This window comes from Postia placenta, assembly GCF_002117355.1.
Source record: "Postia placenta MAD-698-R-SB12 unplaced genomic scaffold POSPLAscaffold_6, whole genome shotgun sequence".
In the NCBI taxonomy this organism is placed as follows: domain Eukaryota; kingdom Fungi; phylum Basidiomycota; class Agaricomycetes; order Polyporales; family Adustoporiaceae; genus Rhodonia; species Rhodonia placenta.
Genome location: NW_020169837.1, coordinates 17,348 through 44,025, shown reverse-complemented (window position 1 = coordinate 44,025; position 26,678 = coordinate 17,348). Strand labels below are relative to the sequence as shown.

Here is a 26,678-nt window from a genome sequence, read left to right as displayed (position 1 = left end):
TGGACGTGCGCGCAGCAGGACTGGGGCTGGACCGCGCTCGATCCCCGGCTTCGGCTTGCTCGCGGACGAGTTCCCCGCGCCCGCGCTGAAGCTGTGGACGCTTCCGGGCGCGGAGGGCGGGGCGGGGCGGGCCTACGCGTGGTTCGATGAGGCGCGTGGGATACGCGTCCCGCTGCGGCCGTTTGCGGGCGAGATGGGGGTCGCGCCGGCGCAGCGCGGCGACGATCCCGCTGTACAGGACTGGCGGGAACATCGACACGAGGCACGTCACGGCCGGCGCGACGCTCTTCCTGCCCGTGGAGGTCGAGGGCGCGCTGTTCTCCATCGGGGTGCGTGTCGTGGCGTGGCGTCGTGGTGCGGCGTGCGTGCGTGACTGATGTCGTGTGAACGCGTAGGATGGGCATGCCGCGCAGGGCGATGGAGGTCAGTGCGTCGTCGCGCGTGCGTGCTCGGGCTGAGTACGTATATGTTTTTGGTACTCCCGTTGCGCAGAGGTCTGTGGTGAGTCACCCCGCCTCGCCGGGCATTACGCGGCGTCCATCTCACTGCGTCTGTGCACGCCAGGCACGGCGATCGAAACGCCCATGAAGGTCACGGTGCGCCTGACGGTCGTGCAGGACACGCCGTATGTCCAGACACCGCACTTCGCCACGCCGTCCGCCGGCAGCCCTGCAGACAGCGGCGGATGCTACTGCACCACCGGCGTCGATCCTGGTGAGCATAACGTCCCCCCATCGGCGCATCCGGGTGCGCGGCCGCTGATGACGAGTCCGCGGGCACAGATATCCGCGAGGCGACGCGTGCGGCGGTGCGCGGCATGATCGCGTACTTAGGCGCGACGCACGGGCTTAGCAGGACAGATGCGTATATGCTGTGCAGCGTCGCGGGCGATCTGCGGATGCACGAGGTGGTGCGTGGCGCGTCCTCCCTGCGCCTTGGATGTTGTCCTGGCGCGCGGATTCTAGGTGCCGAGCCACGGGCGTCTATTTGCGCGAGCTGGAGGTGGTGCGAGTGTCCAAGCAAGATGACGACCGGACAAAGATCGAGAGATGGGTGTGTGTAGGGGGAATAGAGCGCACTGGGAGGGGTAGAGCGCACTGGGAGGGGCATAGAGCGCACTGGGAGGGGTGGAGCGCACTGGGAGGGGCATAGAGCGCACTGGGAGGGGTGGAGCGCACCCAAGGGGACACAGGGACAGTACGAGACCGGGAAGGTTGTGTCATTTCAATCTCGTCAATACAGTGTGTACATTCCCGCTATCCTTTAAAAGTCTTCATTATCCTGTGCCTAATGCTCTCCTCGCTCGCGCAATGCCATCCCGAATGAGTAGCTACTGTTCCCGCTGTGAAGTCAGCCCGCGTTCTTGTCTTCTCTCGGCCGCGTCCTGCTAATATCCTGTTCCGGGCAGTCGCAATCCAGTCAGCTCTCAATATGGTGAACGGAAAGCAAATCCCGCATTGCAACATTGTGCTCACCGGTATGCTCGCAAAGCTGGTGCAGTCGCAAATGTTAGCGGCCCGGTCAGGGCAAGCAGCCTGTGCACGCAGGCATTCTTTGGGACCTACCGGGGCGAACCCATCGTCCCGCGCTGACGTTCCCGGTCAGTTTCGATTCTGTGGATGGTCCTCATCTTCCTGCGCAATTCACGAGCTGGTACGTGTTGTTGGCGTGATCCCGTCGCTCGAAGCATCTGCTGACTATCTCCAAAGTCCGTTTGCGCGGTCTGGTGGTCTGTAACGCAATTCGCATCAGCTACATGGTGATGGTCACGCCACTATACACAGACACTCACCGGGGCGATACTACGCACGTGGTCTCTTTACAAACTGTAGCGCGATACAATGCGCCATGGTCTCTGTGTTCTCAGCGCCCAATTTCGCATGTACCCGGTCGTCAACGACCCCTGCAACTCCTTAGATAGCTCGTGCGCCGTCTCTCATCTTGTCTATACCAGCGCTCAGGCTCGCATTCTCATTCCGCACACTCGCACCCTTGCCTCGACCCTCAACCTGCCCGGCGTGAGGCCCAACACACGAGACCTCTCACCTTTGCAGCTCGATTGCTGTCGGACGCTTGCATCCGGCTTGCATGATGTCCCGGTCAGTCCGACTTGCAGGTTCTGCGCAGAGTGGTGAAGACGAGGTAGCAAGGATCACATGGGACACAACATTGGAGTCAGAAAAGCAGCATGAGGGTAGCGTAGCGACAGTGTAATCGAAGATGATGCGCGGTCGCAAAACAGCCCACCTTTATAAGTGTTGATACTTGTCCTCGGCAGCCACTTTGCCACCGCACGGGCCCAGGAAGTGATAAGCATGCCGAAATATCGGTATGTTTCGGATGCTCTGCCGGAATACCCGATCAGGGATGCATTTGCGGGCAATGCTGTGATCCGGTGCGCAGTGCGTGAGAAATCTCCAGAACGCTGCCAATGCACACACCGAACATGCCCGGGTACCGCAGCGCGCAGCCATATCTTTCCCGGAAGTAGGCCTATCAATGCGACAGTGAGCATAAACCTGACACAAATTATGGCCACAAAGCATACCGCGACCGTTGCCAGCATGATGACAGTGAAAATGTTCGATTGTACTTACCGCATCTATTACGTAGCTTGTCTTCGCATAGCTGGGGTGATGGGCGCCCCGTGATGCGGGAAAGCGGGCGCGCTGTCTGTGACCGGGGGAGGACAGGAGTGCGACTGCATGCGATAGCTAGACGCAGGTCTGCCCCACAATCCAGGTACACTGCGCTGCGCGCATTGGCTCTTGACCGTCGATTCATGAAACACCGACAACCCTGTCTTCTTGTGTGAGACTTCGTTGGGTAGACGAGCGCACCAAGGAGGGGCATGCAGTGCGAGGCTGTCGGGCGACAGGCAACGGAGGCGAAGACGAAATGAAACGAACATGAGGACGGCACAATACACGGCTGGTGCGAGCGGACAGCGCAAAATACACGGCCGACAAGCGAGAACACTTACCGTGTTGCTTCAGCGGGGCTCAAGGTGACAGCGTTGAAGTACTGGACTTGCGGGCAGGGCACGGCTTGAGGACGGGGTGCAGATGATCCCGGTGCGGTGCCAGTGGCCGCCGCAATGGACTGACTGCAATAAATTGGCTGTGAGAGTGTCTGCGGACGGTGATGATAGCATATTTGCGGCATCTGCACTCACCTGGTATAGCACAGTTTCCGGGCTCTCTTGACATGCTTGAGGTGACGGCGTCGAGTTTGCGATGGGTGCGCACAGCAGAGAATGACCTCCGGTCCCTCCGTGTCCAATTCCGGAGCTCAGGCCTGTCTATGAGAATCTGAATGTCTATGACAGTCTGCGCCTTGTCCCTAATACACCGTGCAAGCACCCCGGCGCCCCCTGTCCAACCTCCGGAGTCGGTCTGTAGCGTGCAGCTTCATGGACGGAATCGCGCCGCCGCACTGCGGCGTGAACGAGCGCGCTGATGTTCTGCTTTGTTGCTATTCCGGTATGCGCGCGAGGCCGTTCCCCGCCGCTTTGTGCTGGGCACGCCGTAGCATACTCCAATCAGGCATACTGATGCAGGCCAAGACCCCGATCACGTTCCTCAATGTGATCGGTATCCTGGCGCAGCCGACATCTTTGCTCATAAGAAGGCACAGACATCAAGGACGTTTCGCGCACCGGACATGGCCAGGGCGTAACCAGAACACTGTACCGCGGGCGGACCACGGCCGGACCATTCTAACGCGGACGGCCAGTAGGCATGGGCATGCGGTCTGTAGCGAACAGCGCATTTGGCTGTGCGGCGCCCGCGTTTCGTCTGTCCGTTGCGTGGGCGCGAGCGACGCCGTCGGAGAAGGGCGCGCTGTTCCCGGCTCACGGCAATGTCGACATTCCCACCGCCATTATTTAGCAGCACGTGTGATAACATCGTGCGCCCGTGCGCCCGGATACTTGCAGTACATGGAAACACCCGTCGTTGCACTCGCGATCGCGCAGGGATGCGGCGCATGCGCGTGTGCATGCTGACGGAGGGACGGCACAATGCGCGTGATCGAGCGCGGAGGAGTTAGTTAGGCGCGTCTGCACCATCGCGATCACGGTGAAGCGGGGGAAACAGGGGCCTGGAAGAAGCGCACGCATACGCGGGTCTGCGAATTGGCGACGGCAGAGCCTACGCGGCGGCGGCGGCGGACGGAGCGTGGGGAGAAGATATAACGAGGGAGACTCACGTCGTCTACATTCTTGCCCCGCTGAGCTGCCTTCTCGTGAGCCTTCGACTGCGCAGCTACCGTGCGGAGGTGAGTTGTCGCGGCCGGCCGTTGTGCATGGTGCTGACCGCGCTGTGCCGCTTGCAAACGACTGGTCGGCCGGGGACGGGGGCGTACGGGCATGGCGGGAGGTGGTGCATCTATGTAAGTTGTTCTTGTCAGTCGTCAGCAGATGGACACGACGGCTGATGGTACGCACAGAATGGACCGACGTGCGGGTACGTGACCGCGCTCGTTGCTCGTATGATGACCTGCCACCGTCGCTCTGCTCACGGCGCATCAGCCGATCCGCGCAAGTAGGCCCGTCGCACGCATCCAAAAGGACGCTGCCCACGTTGATTGCGAAGGACACGGACGGGGCCGCCGTGCAGGAAACCAATCCTGTGTCCAGGTATGTCGCGCCGGGCCATTGATGCGCAGAGTACTAACAATGCCGTTCTCTTGCAGTCTCGCACACCCGACCGTTCAGCGCGCGCGCGTTCTGCATACAGCCGGTACGCCGTCCTGCCGCACGCGTCCGCCGGCACTTGTAGTGCGCTAACCTCAGGTTCCTTGACCAGACTAGTTGCCGTGGCCAGCGCGTTCGCGGCCGGCCGCGGTGCTCGCGCGAACACGGAGACGCTGTGTGTGCGTCCGCCTGGTGTGCTGTGTGGCAGCGTGCCTGCTGATGCTTGTTTCCCGGCCGTCCGGCCGAATTTCTTTTCTAGGGGCGTGACGCGGGGCTGGTGAAAGGGGGCGATGACGACAGTGAGGGCGCACGATACAACATGTATGACTATTACATAGCTTAGCTTTGCATGTAGCTGGGACGACGGGCGTCCGGCGGTGCGGGAGCGCTGGGCGCGGAGAGTGCTGCCGGGCAGGAGAGGGGCCCGGTGTGCGTGCGACGGCAGGATGCGAGCGCGCAGGGGAACGGCGTGTGGCGCGACGCGAGGGCAGAGTCGGCACATGCTTGGACCGGGATGCATGCGCGAGGGATCCGCCTTGAGCAAGATGGCGATGCGCCGATGCGGGGATGATCAGATGGTGCGAGCGTCAGCAGAGACTTTGATTGCCGGCGATCGACGCTTGTATGCCCACCGCAGAAGACGGCGGTCAAGTGGGGCGTGCCGTTTGTCTCAGGCAGCGCGTGAGTGTGTCGACAGCCGTTGATGCGCGTCGTCCGGCGCTGATCCTTCCGCGCGATGGCAAGGTGCAAGCGCGGGACGTCTGTGCGCGGCTCCCCGGCGGGTAGGTGGTCTTGCTCGCATCATGTCGTGCTCGCATGCTGACTCGTTTCTGCTGCGTCACGTCGACCGGCCGTCGCACTTGTGCAGGCAGCGTGCAGGCCGGGTCCGCGTTGCCAGGTACGCCCCAAGTCGGCTCTTGACTGTCGACGGGTGAGACGCTGAGGACGCCGTCGTCGAGGCACCCATGCGAGGCTTTGTCGGGCAGCGCAGCGTTGGCTGGTGTGTGCGCAGAGCGGTCTGCGGCGCGCGCGCGCATTGTGTTCTGTGCGCGGGTGGTATGCCGTCTCGACGTGTGAGTAGCGGGCTGCGATGTGAGTAGTGAGGACACGAGGGTCGCGCGTGACCGCTCTCATGATACTGTAATTACGGGTGTTCCTGTTGTGCGCGGGGGAAATGTATGGGACTGCGATGGAATGCATTACGTACCTGCGATGTAGCTGAGGTGACGGCGGGCGTGCGTGTGCGGGAGACCGGCCTGAGAAAAGGAAGAGGGAGATGGGACACGATCATCGGCTGTGAAGCGAAACGGGCCGAGGGGCGAGGACAGGCGGTCAGCGATGCGAGGCGGCGTGCAGCGGGCCGAGCGTGCGTTGGGGACCGGGAGCGAGCGGGCGGAGCGACGCGTGAATAGAAGCACGCTTTGACCTTGGCTGTTACAGTGTTTCCCTGAGAGCTGTTGAAGGAGCGCGCCAGGTGCGCGGTCACGTCACGCGGCGGCGACTGTCGTAGGTGAGCCATGCAAGGGCAGACACGAGAGGGAGCGTGACGCACCGGAGAGTGGGACGTACCACTTGCGCAACGCACCCCGGTCGTCGTCGCTATCAGGTAGATAGACGTCGTCTGTAGCGAGAGCGACCGACGCCGGCATGCTGGATGACGCCGCATGACACTGTGGGGCAGAGATCGGACAGCGTGCGGGGTAGATCAGTCCTGGAAGTCGATCGCGCGCCATTGCGTCGTCCTATTGGTCGACGCCGACGCCGCATGCGTCATTCTGTTGACGCGCACGCTCTCACGGCGTTCAGACGTTCGAGGGAGGTCCTAGCCCTGATCCGGGCACCGACGCCCCGGCCGATCACCGCCTTGACCGAACGCGCGCTGGTTCCCTGCGCTTGCATGAGCTTACAAGGTTCGAAATGAATAGGCGATATCGACGAACACTTACCAAGGACGTGCGACACTGGGGACGCTCGTCGGCACCCGGGAGTGAGACAAAGGTAGGTGTTCGAGGGAGAGAGGAAAGCTGGACTTGTCTGCGTCGACGCCGGCGTTGGATATGCACAGAAAGGACCGACCATACACGAGTGGCGAGGAGGCCATGAGCCGTCGATCGAGACAGGGTCCCAAAGAGGAAACCACCTTCTGCGACCGGCGACGTCCACGTCAAGCGTGTCGCTCCCGACGCGTCACTTCTGCCGTGGCGCACGCCGCGGCCTCCTCGCAAGCCGCCGTCCCATTGGTCGACGAACACGTCAACCACCTCCGCCGCGATGCTCCTTCCCCAGTTGGCAGTGACAATGTCCTGTCCCACACGGTCACGCCCTCCCCACAGGCACCGCGGCCCGGTCAGCGCGTGCTCCGTCGACGCGCACGCTCTCTCGCGTCCACCAGGCCCGTCTCGCCAGCGTCCCAGTGCGCGCTGCAAACACATGCAGGCGCACGCGCGACTCGCGTCATGCGCCCATCTCCATCTCCGCGCTCTCTCGCCAAGCGCGCCCTCTCACTACGGGCGACACCCGCGACTGTCTGCCGTCTCCGGTCAGCCCTGGTGGCGAGGCCGAGGGGACGTCTGCCCAGCGGAGCGTCGCCAAAGTCGTCAGTCCCACCGCTCGAGAGTCCCACCCTCTCACGCGCTGTCCTCGCGTCCTCGCTAGGACGCGCGTCACGGCGGCATAGCAGGCGTGTACAGGACACAAAGCGCCGCGTCGCCATCCCACAGCCCGTCGCTGCCACCGCCGCCCGCCCGCTCCCGGTCCTTAACATGCGCTCCGCCTGCCAGTCCAACACGCCAGACGTCCTCTCCTCCAGCGCCGTCAAGGGGCCTTCGTGTCTTGTGGTGGGCGCGGGGCCCGCTGTCAGTAGCCATGAGCGGCTCGGCTACAGTCCACTTGTACGGAGTCTTAACTCGAGGAATCGAAAACAGGGGGGCCTCCGTGTGTGCAACGCCCGATGCACATGTACAGCACGTCCTCGGCCCCTGCGCGCGCGGCATCACCCTGTGCCCTGCTCGAGAATGGCGGCAGGAATCCCGACACCACGACGCCGGCCATCCACGCTCCTCCCAGACGGCGCCCCTCCAAGACGCCGGCCGGCGGTATGCGGGAGCGTGTGGTGGGCGTGGTTGCCGCGGACGAGCGCGAGAGCACGACGGAGAACGAGCCCCGGTCACCTCGCGCTCTATCACACAGCGCAGGCCTGCATGCGTGGATTTAGATGTCCGGTCGTGCGCCCATTTCCACGCGTCGTGTGGGCATGTCGACCTGACTTTGGCCTCGTCCAAATGCAATCCGTAGCACGCGTGCTCATGGACGGACATGCTGCTGTCACGCCACGCGTGGATGGGCGGGCCCTGTCCCGCTTAATCTAGCCCTTGCCCTCCCTCTACACCACACGTGTGCTTCTCGCCATTCCCTATAATCTCCTGTCCCGTCTTGTTGCGTCTCCTCTTGCGTGCATACGCTGCTCGTGCATCGCCTGATGCCCGGTCGTCCAGACTTCTCGTCCTGATCACCTCAAGTGTGCAGCATGCTTCACTACCCGCGGCCCTTCCGTTTCCATGGTGCCGCCTGTGATCGCAGGTCTGTGCGCGTTCCCTGCCATTCATTGCCTCTTGTGCAGTCATCTCATCTCCCATGGCAGCTCTGTCCTGAGTTGCACCCCGCAGCAGAGCCCATTCTGGACACGTACTCGCGCCCACGACGCTCTGGCAGAGTGGTTCCTCCAGTCGCACTTACACATCGCCGTCCGAATTCAAGTACATATATCTCTGTAAAGACCGCACGCCTGAATAACGTGTCCTTGCATCTCTGCTGCTTCTTTGCAAGCTACCTCCCCGCACGGTTCGTCGATCTGGTGTGTGGTGCTCCTGCTGCGACACCCTATTGTAGGGTTAGGGCTTTGCACTGGCCAAGGCACGATAAGCCGCTCAGGGGCCGCCGTGATATGACTCGGCTTATCGGATAGGCTACTTACGCTAATATATAGCCGCGAAAGTTTCCAGGAGAGCGCTAACGTCCTCCCCGCCCTGCCATTCTAACTCGCACAGATTCAGATCCACACAGATCGTTGGGTGCGCTATACCATGTCCATCCACGCTGTCAAGCGCGCCCAGTGCCACGTTGCGTGGGACAACAGGCAAGTGCACTCTCGGTCACCCGTCCGCCGCTCACTCACCCCTCTCGCAGCATCCCGCCCGTCCTGCACGTCGCCTCCGGGGACACCGTCTCCTTCGACTGCCTCGACGCGTCCAACGGCCAGCTCACGCCCACATCGGACCTCGCGGCGCTCGCGGCCCTCGACTTTGCACGCCTGGACCAGGTGAACGGCCCTGTGCACATCGCGGGCGCACGCCCTGGCGACACGCTCCGCGTCGACGTGCTGGACGTGCGCGCGGCAGACTGGGGCTGGACCGCGCTCATCCCCGGCTTCGGCCTGCTCGCGGACGAGTTCCCCGCGCCCGCGCTGAAGCTGTGGACGCTTCCGGGCGCGGAGGGCGGGGCGGGGCGGGCCTACGCGTGGTTCGATGAGGCGCGCGGGATACGCGTCCCGCTGTGGCCGTTTGCGGGCGAGATGGGGGTCGCGCCGGCGCAGCGCGGGGCGTTCTCGACGATCCCGCCGTACAGGACCGGCGGGAACATCGACACGAGGCACGTCACGGCCGGCGCGACGCTCTTCCTGCCCGTGGAGGTCGAGGGCGCGCTGTTCTCCATCGGGGTGCGTGTCGTGGCGTGGCGTCGTGGTGCGGCGTGCGTGCGTGACTGATGTCGTGTGAACGCGTAGGATGGGCATGCCGCGCAGGGCGATGGAGGTCAGTGCGTCGTCGCGCGTGCGTATATGTTGTTGGTACTCCCGTTGCGCAGAGGTCTGTGGTGAGTCACCCCGCCTCGCCGGGCATGACGCGGCGTCCATCTCACTGCGTCTGTGCACGCCAGGCACGGCGATCGAAACGCCCATGAAGGTCACGGTGCGCCTGACGGTCGTGCAGGACACGCCGTATGTCCAGACACCGCATTTCACCACGCCGTCCGCCGGTAGCCCTGCGGATGGCGGCGAATGCTATTGTACCACCGGCGTCGATCCTGGTGAGCAGGAGAGCGCGTACTCCCCATATCGCCGCATCTGGGTGCGCGGCCGCTGACGACGAGCCCGCGGGCACAGATATCCGCGAGGCGACGCGTGCGGCGGTGCGCGGCATGATCGCGTACCTGGGCGCGACGCACGGCCTGAGCAGGACCGACGCGTACATGCTGTGCAGCGTCGCGGGCGATCTGCGGATGCACGAGGTGGTGCGTGGCGCGTCCTCTCTGCCCCTTCGATGTTGTCCTGGCTGAACCCCCGCGCACCACGCAGGTCGACATGCCAAACTATGTGGTGAGTGCGGATGTCCAGCTGGTGAGGTGGGGTCGGCTGCTGACGGTCTCGACGGCGGTTAGATTGGCATGATGATGCCGAAGAGCATTTTCACAAAGGCATAGGAAAGCGACAGACGGGCTCATTTGTGCGCATCTTGCGTGCTCGGTGGTTACAAATCCTCGAGGGCGGGACGCGCAGCTGTTGTATTCGCTGAATAACCTTCTCTCTATGAGAACTTGGCGGAATAGGACATCGTGCGCGATATCGGTTATGAGAGTCTATATGTGCGACTACAGAGGAAATACATACTATTGTATTACAACATGTCAAGAGATAGGTGTATGAAAGACAGCTAGAATACAACGGGGGATACAGAACACTCTGAGGAGACACAGAGCACTGAGGGGTTGTAGGACGCAGTACGAGTAACGGGAATCAGTGCGATGACGTCGGCATGGACTTCCTCTCCGGGATATGTTCCACGGTCAGTTTGGTGACGAAGAGTGCTAGCTCGGGAGGACACACTTGCGTCCGCAACAATTTGACGCAGCACGACGGCAGGCAGTAGCCACGTTGAGCGCGTCACGCAAGCGATCTCGCCAACCCCGGTAGCAGCCCACTTTCCATGCCGCGTTCGATATTGATGACGATCGACTGCAGGAGAGGACATATCACCGGCACATTACGACTCGTATGGCTCCCTCCCCAAATTGGTTTGTGGCCAAGCGCGAGGGCTACGTTGTACGCCGAGAAGTCCGCGTCTACGATCGAGAGTCTTGTCAGATTTGGAAGCTTGCTCAAGATCTTCGCCCAGTCACCATCCAAGAGCACAAGCGGTGCCCCCGCGTACCGGATGTGGAGCTGTTCCAGTGCAGGGAACTCAAGGGCATCAAAGGGCGTATAGTGCGGCGAGCGCTGGAGAGCACACCAATCGTATCGCTCAACTGCGACTCGGAACTGGATATCACTAGGACCAGGGCTCACTACCTGAATCGCATGCTTTCGAGCCCCGGACACGGACATGCAGGTGATCCCTGAGATGATGGTATGCATCGAAGCCGAACAATCAAGGTTGAAAGCATTTTGGTGTGAATAGGAATTGTAGTGGAGCATGATGTGAGTGGATGCTGGGAAAGACAGACGCGATAGGAACCGCAGACCGTGAGGCGACTTGGTCCAGAGGACGAGGACACGAAGAGAGTTCAGAGCCACAGTCGAACTCGCCATGGCGTCCGATACCGTACTCAGCACGTCCTCGTCGATGGTGCAAACGAGCCGCTGTAAGTCTGGGCAGTTGCGCGCGACCAGCATAATATCCTGCTCCATGAGCATTGATTGCGCCACGGACAGCGAAGTCAGGCCTCTCAGTTGCAACAAAAGGATCGGCATCCTGGCGATGGATGCGTCCTGCAAACGAGGCATTTGGTCTCCAAATAATTGCGAGCCTACGGTTCCTTGCGAGGTTATGTGTAGGAGTTTCAAGAAAGGCGCACGAGACGCTAGTCCCGCTGCAACTATTGCTGTCAAATTCGGGGATAGCTCGAGAGCGATGAATGTCCTCAGACGGTGTGTGTGCATCGAGATAAGTTGGAAGCTTTGGGACAATCTGTCGACAGTATCCTCGGATGCCATGTCAACAGCTTTGCCCGACAGATGTACGCATAAATCCGCGTTGAGCGACCGATCCAAGAACTCCAGGAGGACGGTGGGTCGCATGATTATAGGGTGACTGAGCACAGACCATAGCGTGGGCGATGTGTTGACGAGGTGGCGCCAGTAGTGGCATACGTGTGACAAGACAATCGTTGCCGGCCGGTATACGACTTCCAGTTCGTCGGGGACTTCCGGTGGTAGAACATAGCGGAAGATATACAACAAGACATCATCCACCAAGATTGGACCTGGACTTGAAGCTGGCACCAACACATCCTCCACTAGCAAGGTTGAACTTGGACTTGCAGCTGGTGCCTGGACAGGCGTACTGGAATAACGATCAGTAGCGAAAGTTGGTCGGAAGGAGACATCACCAACCATCTGCGTATGCGCCAGAATCTCATGATCAAGCTTCCAGGAAAGAGAGCGAGAGAGCGAGACGGGGTGTAGGGAGGTGTTGTTGGTGGCGGCTTATATGTGTTTGGTGATGGAGTGGAGTTTCAACAATGACCTTCATTTAATATCATCGTCTATTGAAGAGACAGATCATCGGCAGCCTGTCAACGAGACGGGATTATTCGTCTTCATGCGCGTGATGTCTCTGGCTCGGTGTTCAGGCTGAGATGTCACAGTATTCTCTGCGGTGGGACGCCGGCCACAGCCTTTTCAGGTATGATGTTCGACAGCAGTTGCGCCTGCCAAGCCTGCCGAGCCTCTCCGTTAGACAATATGCAGCAGTTTATACTTGTTGCAATATATACTAACGAACAACAGAGTTCAGTGGAGTTCAGGTCTGTTCAGGTCCACCACGTTTGACCAGTGAGTCCTCAGCCTGTTACCTCAGCGCTGAGCATCCGTTGTTTACTTGTATTTGCCCCTAGCAGTAAGTATTCCTTGTATGAGCTCGAAGTGCTGCCAGGGGTGTCAGCGCAACCTTGCTTGCAAATAATCCTCTGACAATGAAAAGAATATGCAAGTGTATTCTGTTGACCAATGCACAGACTGTAAGCTACACACTGCATGCAGGAGTCAATTTTCTTGCACAAAATATTGAATCAAACTTGAATTAAGAGCAAATGGCACCTATTGAATCTTACTAATGTAGAAATTGAATGCAAATTGAAGAAAAATTGAAGGAAAATTGAAAGAGACAATGGAAAATTGATTACATAATCGATTTTCCTTCGATTTCACTTCCATATTAGGTGCCAGAATACTGATTAGGTAAATTAACTTTTCTTTCAATTTTTATTTGATTTCTTGCACCAGGAAATTGAATACTGCATGCAGTGTACATAGAGTCACAAGTTTGAAAAGAACAAAATAAGCTACACGCAAAACCGGTGCCACCGCAAACAAACAATGAGCAATAGCTACAAACATTTGTCGGATAGATGAGTGACATTTTTGACGGATATAGCCTTGCTCTACCGAGTAAGGGGATCTCAAATTCATTTGAGGTGAAAACTAGTGACATTACACGCAACTTTGTAACATCTGGCTAGTCTTATGCATTGCGCTTTTCTGTTACGAGAGATGGGTGTGACTGCCTGATAAGGGAATATCATTATGTCAGTGTGTCCTGGGACACGCACGTGACGAGGGTGGGGCATAAGGGCAGTGGCGACACATTGGATGGCGAGCAGGGGCCTTTGGACAGTGCGGCTGATGCCTGAAGGCCTGGGAGGGCCTCCCAGCAGCTCAGGCGAGTTGTGGGGATGCGGTGAGTGCTGTCTGATGGCCGCCACCACTGCTGTTATGCGAGATCATGGGAAAAACATCCCTTAAGCAATCCTGCGTGTCCCATGAAGCTCTAAGGCAAAATTCTTGCTGGGACACGCTCCCCAGCAAGGAAAATAGGCGCCACCACCAAATTTTGCATGTCCCATGAAGAAATAAGTTGCAAGATCCTTCATGGGACACACGGAACAAGCCACTATGCAGCACGCTTAGTCTCAACAACATGCACTGGGCTCAATTCAAGCCCTTCTAGGGCCCTTAAAAATCTCCAAATATTTGGGGAAACATATTTATATGTGTTTATTTGATTCCCTCTGTGAAAACATTGAATTCCATGGTCCTACGAGCTGGAGCATGTCTGAAACGGCCATTGGGTACTCAGCCACCGCGTCGCGCATCAGTCACGTAACCATTCTCGAATAAGGTTTGCGTGTCCTACGTTAATCTACTATTAGATACGGGGTTTTGCAAAACCCATCAATTTTGCAGAACTGCATGATCTCCACTGCACACCATGAAAATTTAATTTTGATTGTTGTAGATGCTAGTAGGCACCTAGTGAAACATTTATCTTTCCATTCTATTTCTTGTACTACTAGCGCCCATACTGGTGCCCGTCTTAGTGCTCACCCGCGGGTTGAACATTATGTAGCTTACATAATGGGGTCCATGCGCACTTTGTGCCTGGTATCATACCACTATGTTTCCTTCTTTACTAACACGACCACACAGATACAGTGGTCCGTGCATAGCCGGTACTTGTATAACTAGCTGTACCATTAGTCAGTTGAACCCTAAGTTCGACCTGGTTATTCATTCAAGTCTCTGCTCCTCCTCGCTTGGGGTAGTGGTCATTCTCGACTTCCTCGCTCGATCTTCAGGACGATGTACTGTCCATAAGCCCTCACTCGTCGTCTATGAGTCAGGCATCGATATAGGAGTATAGACCGTTGTATCACCTAGTATACGCTATGTGCAAGAGTGATTGAGAGGAAATGAAGGTGAAGTGAAATGACAGCCTGCAGACTGTTCTTAAGATGTTCTGCAAACATGTGATGAGCGAGATCCAGAGACACTCATTGTATTTCTTGACAATCAGACATCCGATCCATTATATTACAGCTTTGTGTGTTCTGGTACACCAGCCCGATTCACCCTTAAAGACATGGCTGGTGGGCGATGGTTGTTCTGGTAGAGCAAGTGTCACGAGTTGACACGGTGCCTAGCTGTCTTTTTAATTTTTTCCCTTTCGCAGGCTCGAACCCGCAACCTCTGTACTATACGCCTGAAACGGACATTTCCTTATCTACTGTATGATCAGATTAGATGGGCAGCAGTGCGTGGCACAGCTCGGGCCCCGCTGACACAGCCGCTCTGACTCACCGGCCCCCGGGGCTGCGTCAGCATGCTGTGCACGGACCAGCTGCGCACGGACCAGTGCGCACAGCCTGCCCTTATCTTCCCCTGTATATAAGCCGGCCTCTGCTGCCCTAGGGACCTCAGTTTCGACCTCTTGTTCCTAGGTCAGTAAGCATCCCTTTGTATTCCTTTCTTACTTAACTAATATATTATCTTGTCCCTAGCCTTAGGTTTGAGCGCTGCTCACCATCGCTTCAGTGAGACCCAGTCGAACGCCCCCAGCGTCCTTGTTTGGTTTTCCCCTGTCGCTTGACCTCAAGTCGCGACAGCAAGCATGACATTTGCCACTGTCAGCATGATATGTTCACACCCTGCGCTCAATCATGGCACGATGCAGCAGCACACTTTGCAGTTCTGCAATGTCTGCTGAGCGGAGTTTATATTTGCCACTGTGACCTAGGCGTGATAGAATTTGCAGAACTACTGCAATGCGAGGCCTCAAATGCAGCATCTCACTACCACTGGCTGTCGTGACTTGAGGTCAAGCGACAGGGAAAACCTAGAAAGCTGGGGGCGTTCGACTGGGTCTCACCGAAGCGATGGTGAGCAGCGCTCAAACCTAAGGCTAGGGACAAGATAATATATTAGTGAGTGAAGTAAGAAAGGATACAAGGGAGGGCTTACTGACCTAGGGACAAGAGGTCGAAACTGAGGTCCCTAGGGCAGCAGAGGCCGGCTTATATACAGGGGAAGATGAGGGCAGGCTGTGCGCACTGGTCTGTGCGCAGCTGGTCCGTGCACAGCATGCTGACGCAGCCCCGGGGGCCGGTGAGTCAGAGTGGCTGTGTCAGCGGAGCCCGAGCTGTGCCGTGCACTGCCGCCCCATCTAATCTAATCGTACAGTAGATAACGACACGTCCATATCGGGCATGTGGTACAGAGGTCGCGGGTTCGAGCCCGCGAAAAGGAAAAATTAAAAAACGGCTAGACGCCGTACCAACTCGTGACACTGGCTGTCCTTCGTGTATGGGCACCAGCTTCATTATGGGTACTCCTCCATGTATTTACAACAATGCCTGAGTGAAATAACAACGATCCTTGTGGTGGTTCAAGCAGAGCGAAGGGGACAATGCATGAGTTTGCAAAACCCCGTATCTGATAGTAAAGGTTGCTTATACCAAATCCCTCACTGTTGGGTCCGAGCACCGATTCTATTAGCTCGACTATTAACGACCTCTGCTTATGTTCCTACTAAAATGTTTCAGTACAGTATCCATGGCGCGCATCCTAGATAGCATTCTGTTGCACCTGACCAGGAGTGCGTGGCACCATTCATAGCGCACTGAAATTTTATCGAGTTCTGCGGGGCCTCGTTTGGTGTCCAGGATTGTGATAGCATTGCACCAGTCTTTGAACCTGTACATCTGGACCTCAGGCTTCGGCAGCTTCGTTTCCTTCATCTACGTGACCTTGGTCGCTGTCTTCATCACCCAGATCTTGGTCGTTGTCTTCATCACCCAAATCAACAGTCCCGACCGCAGGAAACCACCCGTATTGGCGAAGATCTACACGTATTTCGCCTCCGCGTGTGACGGTCACCTCGACGCCTTCGGCCTCCAGTGCGTGCCGTTGAACGTCGGCACCACTTGTCCCGGGACCGCGCGATGAGATGATTCCTGAGGAGGAGATGACACGCTGCCAAGGAATAGGAGGATTCACATTCGCAGGAAGGAACTTGAGTGCTGAGCGTGCATCGCGTCAAGCTTAGGACATAGACCTATACTTACACAGAATACTTATAACGGCGTACCTTGGCCTACATGGCGGGAGTAATTCGGCATGCCTATGAGTTTAGCAATGTGACCTGAGAGACGAAAACCAAAAGCGTTTTTTTACATTCAACGTTCATTACTCTCACGGATAGGGACTGGGGTATCACCCACCGTACGATGTAACATGCTGTGGGGGAATCTGCCGGACGACATGGTATACCTGTAGCGCAAGTATTGTATGAGTCGCTGCATGCTGAAACAATGAAAATTGAGGCTACGAGCACCTTTGCATGAAATTCTGCGATGTCCATACTATGACGGCGGCCGTTCAGTGTTTAGCCTACATCCTGCAGCAGGCGGCAATCCTGGCGCGACAAACGCGATCATGTGCCGCGTCTTTGTCGCGACAAGCGCCATCAAGTCTAACCTTTTCGGCCTCTTCCTCAGCGTGCACATATAACCGCTTACGACGCTGCGCGCCCTTCCATTGATGTATACATCAAATTTCAACACATCTACTGAGGCATTATGCCTGTTTTTTTCTGAAAAGGAAGCAGACCAGAGGCTGAAAGGGAATGCAGGTCGGTCTCAGGTTCTGTACTACGTATACCGACATTCAATATCTTCTATCAAGTAACTAGTACTTTGTCTCTACTTATCCCAAGCTTCGCGTCTCGCCATCTCCCGCCATCTCACTCGCGCATATAGCCATAAGTTGTAGATGCGTTGCACAAGCGACACAACGTTTTTAACATCAGACGGTACGCATATACTTCAACTGACCTCAACCCACCACCGCTTGCTTCAGTCAGGACCATGACTGAGGGTGTCCTAGTCTCTGGATTGGCACGCGGCATAGACACCCAATTAGCATCCTTGTCTGCTGTAGACCGACCATGCTGGCAGGCCTTCAATGCCCACAGTACTTAGTAAACAAACGGCGACGCATCGGTATCCCAATTCTCTATTGTAATATTGTAATCGAGAGCGGCTAGCTAGTGCGTATGATTACGTTTTACCATTGCGACGACTGACGTACTTCCTCACTGTAGCTTCGGGCCAAAGAGGGAAGTGATGTCAGTCGATGGCATTCTTTGTTTTCAGAGTCAGCGAGGATGCGTCCTTTCTGCAGACGCAGGGCTCCTTAACCACAGTAGGAAAAAGGCTGACGGTGTTTCGACCTTCAGCCCGAGTGTAGTCTTCGAGCACGAGTCATCTGAAGGGATGTCTACATTTTCCACCTTTATATTCTTCAAAGGTGTCCTGGCTGCTGCTGCTATAGGCAGATGAGTATCGTGTTTACGCTTGTTTCCATTCCTTATATGGGTGAGAAACTCTGATCCCATGCGATGAACGCGCACTCACGAAGACTTTCATGTACCCCTTTGTGTCTTCTAGTATCTTCGTGCAAGATGCACTACTTAAGGGTACGAATTGCTTGCATAGGACAGAGTATGAAGACTAGCCATCGATCGTGGATATATCCGCCCGATTTGCAGGAGGATTTTACTAGCCCATTGGATCCCACATCCGCAGGCCACCCAAGTTTAAGTGGCGCTGCCAGGCCTTCGCGTCTCTCGTTTGCGCCTCGATCTTGAAAACGTGAGGTGCATGATGGCACACGGTACGTCTAGCAATACATTTCTACCCATGACCCCTTTACACCATTTTACATGAGAGAACAATTCACGTACAACCCAGAACGTCAAACCGTTGCAGTCATCATAATAGCAGTCTTTCAGTCTCGTGTACGCTCATCCCGCTCGAGTCAATCCTCCATACCGCACTCAAGTGTACTTAACGACGACCTCGGACGAGGAGACAGACGCGGAGGTGAGCACATTACCGTTCTGCTCGATGTCGATGAGTGTCGCGCCAGACGGGCCCTGGGTGCCGGAGCTGGTGGTTGCCACGGCGTCGGTGAACGTGACGGTGCCAAAGTCGGCGAACGAGACAAGCCCCCCATTCTCCTCATAGTCCTCGACGATCCACTCGGCGTTCTCCTCGCAGAGGGCGTAGGAGGAGGTGAGGCTCTGTGTCACGGTCTGGCCAGTCGAGACGTTCTCGATGACGGCCGTGCCGCTAGTCGTGCTCGTCGCGGTGACAGTCGTCTTGATCGTGTCGCCAGCGCTGATGCTGATCCCGGAGAAGTCATAAGCGTAGTCAGGGTACCATTCGTACCAGGCTATCGGAATGCAAGATGAACGAGGACTCAGGCTTATAGAGACGCGAACTCACCGTCATAGGACACCTCGCCGCCGTCAACGGTGAAGTCCACACCTGTCTGCAGGATCGCGTTATCGCAGGTGTCGCCGTCAATGCCAACCCAGGCGGCGGCAGAGTAGGTGCCAGAGCCGCCGCTGGGTGCGCTCGGGGTGGGGACGACGAATGTTCCGGTCACGGCAGTGTAAGTACCCTGTAGCAGAATTTGAGCATCGTGTGGTGCGGTGAGTATCATTTGTGCTACGAACATCGCCCTCGGCGTAGACGGCACCAGCCCAGTTAGAGCTGTACTCCACGTTACTCTGGTCGCTGATGAGCTCCGAACGCTGAAGAGGCTGCGAGAGGTGGGAGCCAGCGCGACGACGCGCAATGCGACCGGCCAAGCCAGAAGGACGGGCTACGGCGGAGGCGGCGAGGAGGATGCAGCTGAGGAGACCGGCGGAGAGCATTGTTGCGATGAGAGGCAAGGGTGTTTGGGCTCGAAAGGGCTATGAGACCGAGAGGAACCTGGAAGACTGATGCCATTCCTCTTCGACCTTTATACTCGCGCATGGTCCATCTCACCGGTGCGGGAGCGTGCGTTGCGCCATATGCCTTCCGGTTTGGTGGGAACCGACAAGGGGCAACGGCCTACAGCCCACATGGTCGGACTGTGTGGTTGCAATTGCGAGTGGTAGCGCATGCCGCGGATCCAGGCCGGCGGTTGTCTTCGAGAAAGTCGACTTGCTCCATTCCGTACGTTGCTTCCAGCTACTGACCATCTGCCTCGGCAAACCCGCAGCGCAGCATGCGAAACGCCTTATCGTCGAGAACGCCACCTGCTCGATCATTGCACTCGTTCAGAAATACCTTCCGGCACTTCCTTTCCCTGTCTTGGCGAGCTTTTACAGCGTCACGAGACAAGTCTTATCATTGTGGGTACCATCTGCTCAATATATATCAATTTATAGATGGAACACTGGCTGACGCATACTTCTGTGTCTGGTCCAAATACAGAACACACAGAGCCATATGGATGCTACCTCTGTGCGAGGCGAGGAGACAGGACAACCCGAATGATGTCTCACGCGAGCTTGCGCGTCAGTCACGCAAGTGAATGGCGGGACCCCGGGAACCTGCGAGACACCGTTATCTCTGATGCGATTACACCGTCCTCCGATCGAGAAGAGTTGCGCACCGTTTCTATCTCTATCTGTGAAGGCAGCTACAACTCGATCAATGGGTCCACAAATATCGCAGCTATCTCCTTCATACCCGGCCTGCCGTCCGAAGTCTAGGCTGTCTTTTGCTGGCGCAGAAGATCACGCGAGCCATGCAAAGCTTCTGTCGTGCTTGAGCTTGATGCCCGCGCTGACTGGATTTCTGTTCCTATGGCGGTTGGAGAACAAACACCGAAAAGCACCGGTGCCTGAACACACGAAATGCCTTCGCACTTGGAATACCCTAGTAGGCCAAACATTGTGAAGGTGAGAAGGGCGTGAGGTTCGATACGGAAGCCGATGAAGCACCGACGGCACGACGCGAACACCATGGGGCTTACGCAATAGAGATCACTCACGTACCTGTGCTCGCAGGCTTCATATTCCAATTGACATTTCCACCACAAGCTGCTGGCAAGTCTCGGGACCGAAGTTCTCGTCTCAACACCGTTGCGCTGACTGCCACACCCGGGCCGCGTCGCGAGGCATCTATGCTAAGCATGCGGTGACATTGCCGAATTGCATTTTGTACTGGCAGATCCCCCGATGCTGACGCGCTGACGGCCGAGATTTGAGAGTATTACTGTCCTTCAAATTCAAAGACGATGACATCAGAGATAGCAATGCAAATAGCCGTGGGAAGGGCGCCCTCGACACGGACATGGCATGCGGCAACATCGCTCCTCTCTCACGCTCTGCAGCGTCACCGGGTGACACTATGCCCATGGATTGAATGCATTTCGACTTTACGGGTGCGGCTTGAGGTGAGTATTGTACTTTACCTGGCAGTCGCCGGACCCCTCATGTCGGTAGCGTGACTGCCGCCAATCAAGGAGCAAGCTTCCCCCGGAATCTCTCGGTATGTTCGCGGTCCGTTCAATGGCTTTAAATCCTGAGCCAGGTGCGCACTTGGGGTCTGCCTACTGCTCCGTAAGGCACAGTGTCGCTTAGCTACTTCTTCCTTCCGTTATACAGGAAGTGCGAGGATTACCTTTACACCCGGCTTCTCCGAGCCTGTGATCCCCGAAATCAGGCGAATAGTCATAGTTTCCCATCCCACAAACTGCAGGACGTGGAGATTATTGTCATCTGAGCCGCAGCTGATGTGGTTTTCATCTGATGGTATACATTGTGCATTGTGGCTGGGTCGGAATGTTCACAAGGACGGAACCCGTTGGGGCTCTTCTGCCCGAACATCATATGGGTCGTGGTTGACGTGATCGTTACTCACTGCATCCTTGAGATTCATGCATTGATACTGGCGGTCGAGACCCGTGACGCCTGAACATCGTGCTCATACGTGCCCTGACTCTTAGCTCCAGGCTCACATCCACCGAAGCCTAACTATGCACCTGAGCGCGGCAGTCACTGAACACCATGCGAGTTTATTCTTTCCTTTCTAAGATAATCTGGAATGGCAGGTTGCCATCTATGAACTGAAGCTGAATGATCATGACATTGATGTTCTCTACTATGGCGTGCGAGTTGGATCCGCGTTTGCTTCACGCTACCTCGAGAATGTACGCGCAAACGATGAGTTATCGAACTGAATGCGCTGGATTAGGCGGCTGATGTACAAGTCGGGATATAATGTCGACAACCTTTATACCGCAATACTGATCCGTTGGCTCGAATCTGCGCAACGAGGTGAAATTTGCTGCTTGCTGATCAGTAGAAACGATGATTAGATTTGTGAAATCATTTCTGATAAGTAATATGATCTAAGTAGTTAATAGGCATCTTACCCTGTTGTTTCAAGGCGGTCGATAAGACTATGCTAAAAGTGCAACAATGCTAGGCGATTGTTGCCGTAGATTGTTGAACTGACTGTAGCGTGTGATATTTCGCTTCAATTTTGACCGGGAGCAGTCAGTGAGTGCCCAAACTTGACGGTTCAGGTAGGCATTACTGATTTCTAATATAAAACCAACATATCAATGGCAAAGAGTTATTTGATGAGTATGTGGGACGCATGAGGCTCGGTGGGAGTATCATTAAAACATGCCGCGCCGTCGGGCGCTATGTGAATACCCTATTTGGTATATACATTTTTCAGATGCGTTTGCTTTCATGGTCACCCGACCAAGTTCCAATGAAGACCCTTCTTATTGTTATGCCTGGAAAGGATGCGAATATCGGTCCGTTTTGCATTTATCTTGCAATGGGCTCTTCCGGTCTGTCTTTCCACTCAGGCTCCTCACCATGTACAACCTGCGACCGTTACCTCATAGGCGAAGAATTGTGCCGTTAGTTTTATTGAGTTTCCTCTTATATTCAGATCCTGACACTGGTTCTAGTTTATCAGTGCAGGGGCCTATTCTACGTATCCAGCACGATGTTCTTCTGTGCATCTTTCAGCTACTGGCCAGCGTCGACGTATCTACAAGTACTCAGAACCAAGAGCGTAGCGCCTGGCTTGCGCCCATCGTGTTATCTCACGTCTGCTATCGCTGGAGCGCGTTCGTGCGTGGATCACCCACAGTCTGGACGTCCTTGAACGACGCAGTGATGATACGTCCTACTGTTGCTACCGAATTCTTGAGCAGGTCGTGCGACGCCCCCATTCATATCAAGTTCTCGTGCAAGTCCTTCGATGACTCACCCGACTTACAGCGTGATCTAGCGCGATCTATACAAGCCGTAGCTGGACATACGCGGCGCCTAGCCACATTCATCGCAATGGCAGTTCCACCGGCCGTCGCGAACATGATCACTCCCATGCTGGTGTCCCCGGCGCCACGGCTTCGAACGCTCGTATTTTCGGTTATAGCGGTTTCGCACGAACCAGAGGTCTCGTCGGTCTTCGCCGGTCATTATCCACTACTGACGACCGTTGCCCTTGTCGGCCTTCCACGCTTGCAGCTGCCAGCCAGGACACTCGTCGACCTCGTTCTCGCACATCTCAAGGTCAGTGTAGAGGACGTCATGCGTACCCTACAGGAATGCACGGGTCTGCGCTACCTCAGACTGCACGCCTTCCACAACTTTTTGTATCAGCGCACGCAGTCGCCGCCTTCGGTAGCAGTGCTTTCTTCGTTGCGCAAGCTATCCGTCGAAGCGGTTCATGGCACTCCGCGCAGTCTGCGGTTCTTAGAACGTCTTTCTTTCCCCAATTCCACACAGATCCGCCTCCACTATGCCTGCCATCTGCGATCTGTGGACACCTTGTATAATTGTAGCTCTGTAAGCGACATCGCCTCACAAATCGAGGCACTTACTCTAAGCACGGAAGTGGTGGGCCGGTTTCCGTATATGCATGCGTCTACCCTTGAAAAGCTTTTCGATATTCAAGTAACTCAAGCCGACATACATCGGAGGCGCCCCGCGCTAGCCCACACGCCGTTCGGCGCTATAGCTTTCCCCTCGCTCAAACATCTCGACATCAGGCTGTCTGGTTCACAGGTCGAACTTGACAGCGAAGAATGGGTGTACATCTTAAGCAAGAGTTCACGCCTAACATCCATCACGGTCCGAGATGCAAACTGTTCCATGCGACCTCTGTTCCTAGCGCTCGGGACGACCGCTTCGAGTGATCCTTCCATTTGCTTAGATCCCTCAATCCCCGAGCCGGCTGTTCCCTGCCCTTCCCTTCAGTCTGTTACAATCACATTCCACCGAGATGGCTTCGACCTCCTCCCTGTTGTGACAGCCTGCCTTGCGACGCGCGCGAGAGATGGCCGGCGGTTGGCGTCTTGCGAACTGACGACCTGGCGAGAATGGGTCATTCCTCCCGAACTATCAGATGTTGTTGATATGTTGACCGTCACATGTGCTGTCGACGAGGCGGAGCAGAACATTCATCAGTAAAAATGGTATGGGTGATTACGTTTAACTCGATGAAGTGTTATGACCACTGGGCGGCCAGAACTATCATTGTCGAGGAGTATTCATCACAGACAATTCACCATACATCATTGACAATTGGACAGTACATCACTCTTGTATTGTCCGTCCAAACACAATTGAGCGACCTGTATGACTTTCACAACGGCAGCATCAGTGTTGTCACGAATCCTATCACGTCGGCTCACTAGGCCGTAAGCAGTTCAGGTCATTTACAGGCCCTACTTTTACCTATTGCATGTTGGAACGCAAGTAGTAAACATAAGAATCACAAAGATACTTCATTCGCCGGGAACAAACTGACCAAGTACATCATGATGACTAGGGAGCCAGATCGGAATCCTATGGTGGAGAGTCTTACTTGTTCTTCATGAGTGGGGATATTTGCGGCAGACCAGGATAGAACATGGTTGGGATGGTCCTATACCAACGCCGTTCAGTGCACCTGTATGCAGATGTGGAGGATGTAGTCAGACTCACGGCGTAGGAATAAGCGTTGTGCTCCCAAAACCGGCAGTCAAGTCGCCGCTCATCGTCGTGGGCGTAGTGTAACCACTTGGCTGCGTGTAGGTAGTCGTTTCCACAGCGTAGCTTTTGTGGCTTGAGCCGGACTTGAGGCAGGCTCCGGTCCCATAAGCCGACTCACACTTCCAGGTGGCTTCGTCAGTCAATGACCACATATAGACGTCGTCAAGGTTGATGTCATAGCACGGGGCGCCATCTGCACAGAGAATCTGGATGGGAGAGCGTTGTACACCGTCTGCGACATTGCCGTCCCAGTTCTATAATCTAGATTGAGGTTACTCAATCTTGAGAGGTGTGTACGACGCAAACCTTGAACGTGATGTTGTACAGTTGAATGCCGTCTCCAGGCTGCGTTGATTCGGACGCCCAATATTGGTTGACATTGAGGCCATACGCTGTATCCCGCGAGATGAAGTCCTGGAAGACGACGTCCTTGACGGTTCCGGACCCGCCGTTGCTCTTGATCATGTATGCTTGATTACCACCGACAGTGTAGACGTTCCTCACGCCCCACGGAAATGTAAACACAGAGGGAATATGTACTTGCAGAATACAAGAGATACTCACTGGTACAAGATGTTCGCAATGGAGGTGTTGGCACCCAGACTGCCCATGGCACTTCCACCGGATTGGTTGCACCAAACTTAAAAAAACAGAGAAACTTTGAGTATGAAAATACCAGAAGTAGTATGATATTCGTACTGCGCTCGACAAGTATGTTGGATGCCGGCGACTACACGCAGTCACCATTTGATCTTTCCTAACATGCACGCGCAGAACACACCTTGACAGTCACGCACTCGTCGCGGTTAGTCACCTCAACATCGTGAATCCAGTAGTTCTCGCCCCAGACGTCGACGCCATCTGAGCCACCGATATCGGCACCTCTAGAAGTCATATGAGTTCTATAGTAGCCCAGGTGTTGAGGACAGACCTAATAGCAAGGTTGTAGACTTCCCCGCCGGAGCCCTGCTGGATGACGAGGTGGAATTCAGGAGCTAGAGCCGGTCAGCATTAGACCGCACCGTAGACCAAGTTCTCACAGTCGACCAGTATGAGGTCATGGAGCGACCACCGCTCCGAAGTCACCATACGGATCAAGCGGGGCCTAAAGTCGTAGTGAGCGACGACCATATGGCAAACGCACGGAGACGCTTACCCGTCGTTCCGACACTGGTACCCAGCACCTTGGATACCGCCTGCGGAGTTCTTGGAATAAAATTCAAAGTCGTAGGCATTTTCTACTGCTATCATGTTCCCTCCTGTCGTCGCTGTAGAAGTAGTACATGTCAGCATTGAAGTTCATATTCAACAGAGAAGCCTACCGGTACGAGTGATCAAGCCATCAAGCCTGAACGCCCAAGATGATCCGCCTGTGAGCGTGACCCATGTTTGCATGTCGTAGTCACCTGCAAGGATGCGGATCAAATTAGGGACGCGGCTGCCTAGTCCATGAAATAGCATACCAGCTGGGACATAAAGAGTGGAAGGGCTCGAATTCGTCAGCACGCAGTCCTACATGTTGCGAAGAGAAATAAGCATCATAGATGAGAACAGACACAAGGGTGCCCACGTCGAACGCTTTCTGGATTGCCGGACCGATGTCGCTCGAACCGATGTTGCCTCCATAGTCGAGGATGTTGCACAGTGTAGACTTGTCAGAGAGCGGCGTCGTGGGACCCACGGAGCCAGACAACTGTGCCGATGCAAAAGGCGCGAGGAGTATGCAAAAAGCAATTCGCAACATGGCTTACACGAGTCACGCTGACCATCAAAGTACTCTGCCATGGTGCCCCTGTTGTTATATACATGCAGAGATGAGACCGGTTACCGCCAGCGAGAGAAACCCGAAGCAGAGCTCGAACATCCTCGTGTTACAGTGTGATTCACGGCCCGAGAAGGGTTGGTTATTCAGAGGACGATGGTCGCTCAATAGTCTCAGCGGACCAGGAACACACATGGTTGCGCAGCTTCTCTTCCGGTTTCCAGCTAGTCCGGTCCAATGAGCTTGTCTCCGGTCCGTTTGCTGTAGACCTGACGACACGGTACCGAGTTGTGTGATCCAACAGGAAGGGAATTTCAAAAGCACTACGCCTTCTGAAAGGTAACTTGGTGACCGCACCTGCCGGCCCGCGGAACAGGTGAACCGTGAGCGTGAGTGCGTAAGGAAGAAAGCCGGTCACGTACCATCACACCCATGTGTCCTATGCCCAGGTGCGACAATAATGTCCGTTAAGGGACCACTTCGGTGTCAATGGCAACATTTTGGCAGGAGATGACCGTACCGCAAATGGGCGCTAAGCTGGGGCACAGAA

The 26,678-nt window shown here is 55.8% G+C and overlaps 8 protein-coding genes across 8 annotated transcripts; 3 read left to right on the top strand and 5 right to left on the bottom strand.

Annotated features, from left to right (window-relative positions):
* Positions 1–19: 19 nt before the first annotated feature.
* Positions 20–1,028, top strand: POSPLADRAFT_1055895 (hypothetical protein; the record flags this gene model as incomplete). Its single annotated transcript, XM_024480704.1, has 7 exons — positions 20–180; positions 239–329; positions 396–423; positions 493–501; positions 565–714; positions 783–910; positions 966–1,028. Coding segments are annotated over 7 exons (630 nt in total), but the record flags the coding sequence as incomplete, so codon positions are not given.
* A 3,046-nt stretch (positions 1,029–4,074) lies between these two features.
* On the bottom strand, positions 4,075–8,331 carry POSPLADRAFT_1140663 (hypothetical protein; the record flags this gene model as incomplete). Its single annotated transcript, XM_024485203.1, has 12 exons — positions 4,075–4,128; positions 4,210–4,388; positions 4,522–4,629; positions 4,706–4,970; positions 5,521–5,781; positions 5,904–5,952; positions 6,266–6,366; positions 6,494–6,583; positions 6,643–7,116; positions 7,390–7,549; positions 7,659–7,892; positions 8,090–8,331. The coding sequence occupies 12 exons, from the start codon at positions 8,329–8,331 to the stop codon at positions 4,075–4,077; spliced, it is 2,217 nt and encodes a 738-aa protein (XP_024339313.1).
* A 447-nt stretch (positions 8,332–8,778) lies between these two features.
* Positions 8,779–10,171, top strand: POSPLADRAFT_1055890 (hypothetical protein; the record flags this gene model as incomplete). Its single annotated transcript, XM_024480703.1, has 8 exons — positions 8,779–8,819; positions 8,882–9,410; positions 9,477–9,504; positions 9,557–9,565; positions 9,629–9,778; positions 9,855–9,982; positions 10,047–10,067; positions 10,130–10,171. The coding sequence occupies 8 exons, from the start codon at positions 8,779–8,781 to the stop codon at positions 10,169–10,171; spliced, it is 948 nt and encodes a 315-aa protein (XP_024339312.1).
* A 460-nt stretch (positions 10,172–10,631) lies between these two features.
* On the bottom strand, positions 10,632–12,106 carry POSPLADRAFT_1140709 (hypothetical protein; the record flags this gene model as incomplete). Its single annotated transcript, XM_024485211.1, has 2 exons — positions 10,632–12,030; positions 12,081–12,106. The coding sequence occupies 2 exons, from the start codon at positions 12,104–12,106 to the stop codon at positions 10,632–10,634; spliced, it is 1,425 nt and encodes a 474-aa protein (XP_024339311.1).
* Positions 12,107–16,337: 4,231 nt separating this feature from the next.
* Positions 16,338–16,884, bottom strand: POSPLADRAFT_1085052 (hypothetical protein; the record flags this gene model as incomplete). Its single annotated transcript, XM_024483031.1, has 4 exons — positions 16,338–16,543; positions 16,612–16,665; positions 16,745–16,793; positions 16,858–16,884. Coding segments are annotated over 4 exons (336 nt in total), but the record flags the coding sequence as incomplete, so codon positions are not given.
* A 1,476-nt stretch (positions 16,885–18,360) lies between these two features.
* POSPLADRAFT_1141136 (hypothetical protein) lies at positions 18,361–19,245 on the bottom strand (the record flags this gene model as incomplete). The annotated part of the gene is made up of 3 exons (XM_024485259.1): positions 18,361–18,758; positions 18,812–18,989; positions 19,045–19,245. The coding sequence occupies 3 exons, from the start codon at positions 19,243–19,245 to the stop codon at positions 18,361–18,363; spliced, it is 777 nt and encodes a 258-aa protein (XP_024339309.1).
* A 2,842-nt stretch (positions 19,246–22,087) lies between these two features.
* POSPLADRAFT_1033298 (hypothetical protein) lies at positions 22,088–24,029 on the top strand (the record flags this gene model as incomplete). The annotated part of the gene is made up of 3 exons (XM_024476923.1): positions 22,088–22,133; positions 22,274–23,798; positions 23,861–24,029. The coding sequence occupies 3 exons, from the start codon at positions 22,088–22,090 to the stop codon at positions 24,027–24,029; spliced, it is 1,740 nt and encodes a 579-aa protein (XP_024339308.1).
* A 166-nt stretch (positions 24,030–24,195) lies between these two features.
* On the bottom strand, positions 24,196–26,110 carry POSPLADRAFT_1045999 (glycoside hydrolase family 28 protein; the record flags this gene model as incomplete). Its single annotated transcript, XM_024478919.1, has 11 exons — positions 24,196–24,259; positions 24,319–24,620; positions 24,673–24,865; positions 24,931–25,006; positions 25,066–25,096; positions 25,148–25,250; positions 25,298–25,361; positions 25,407–25,471; positions 25,523–25,634; positions 25,689–25,804; positions 25,923–26,110. 11 exons carry the CDS (start codon positions 26,108–26,110, stop codon positions 24,196–24,198), a joined length of 1,314 nt encoding a protein of 437 aa, XP_024339307.1.
* Between the last annotated feature and the right edge of the window lie 568 nt (positions 26,111–26,678).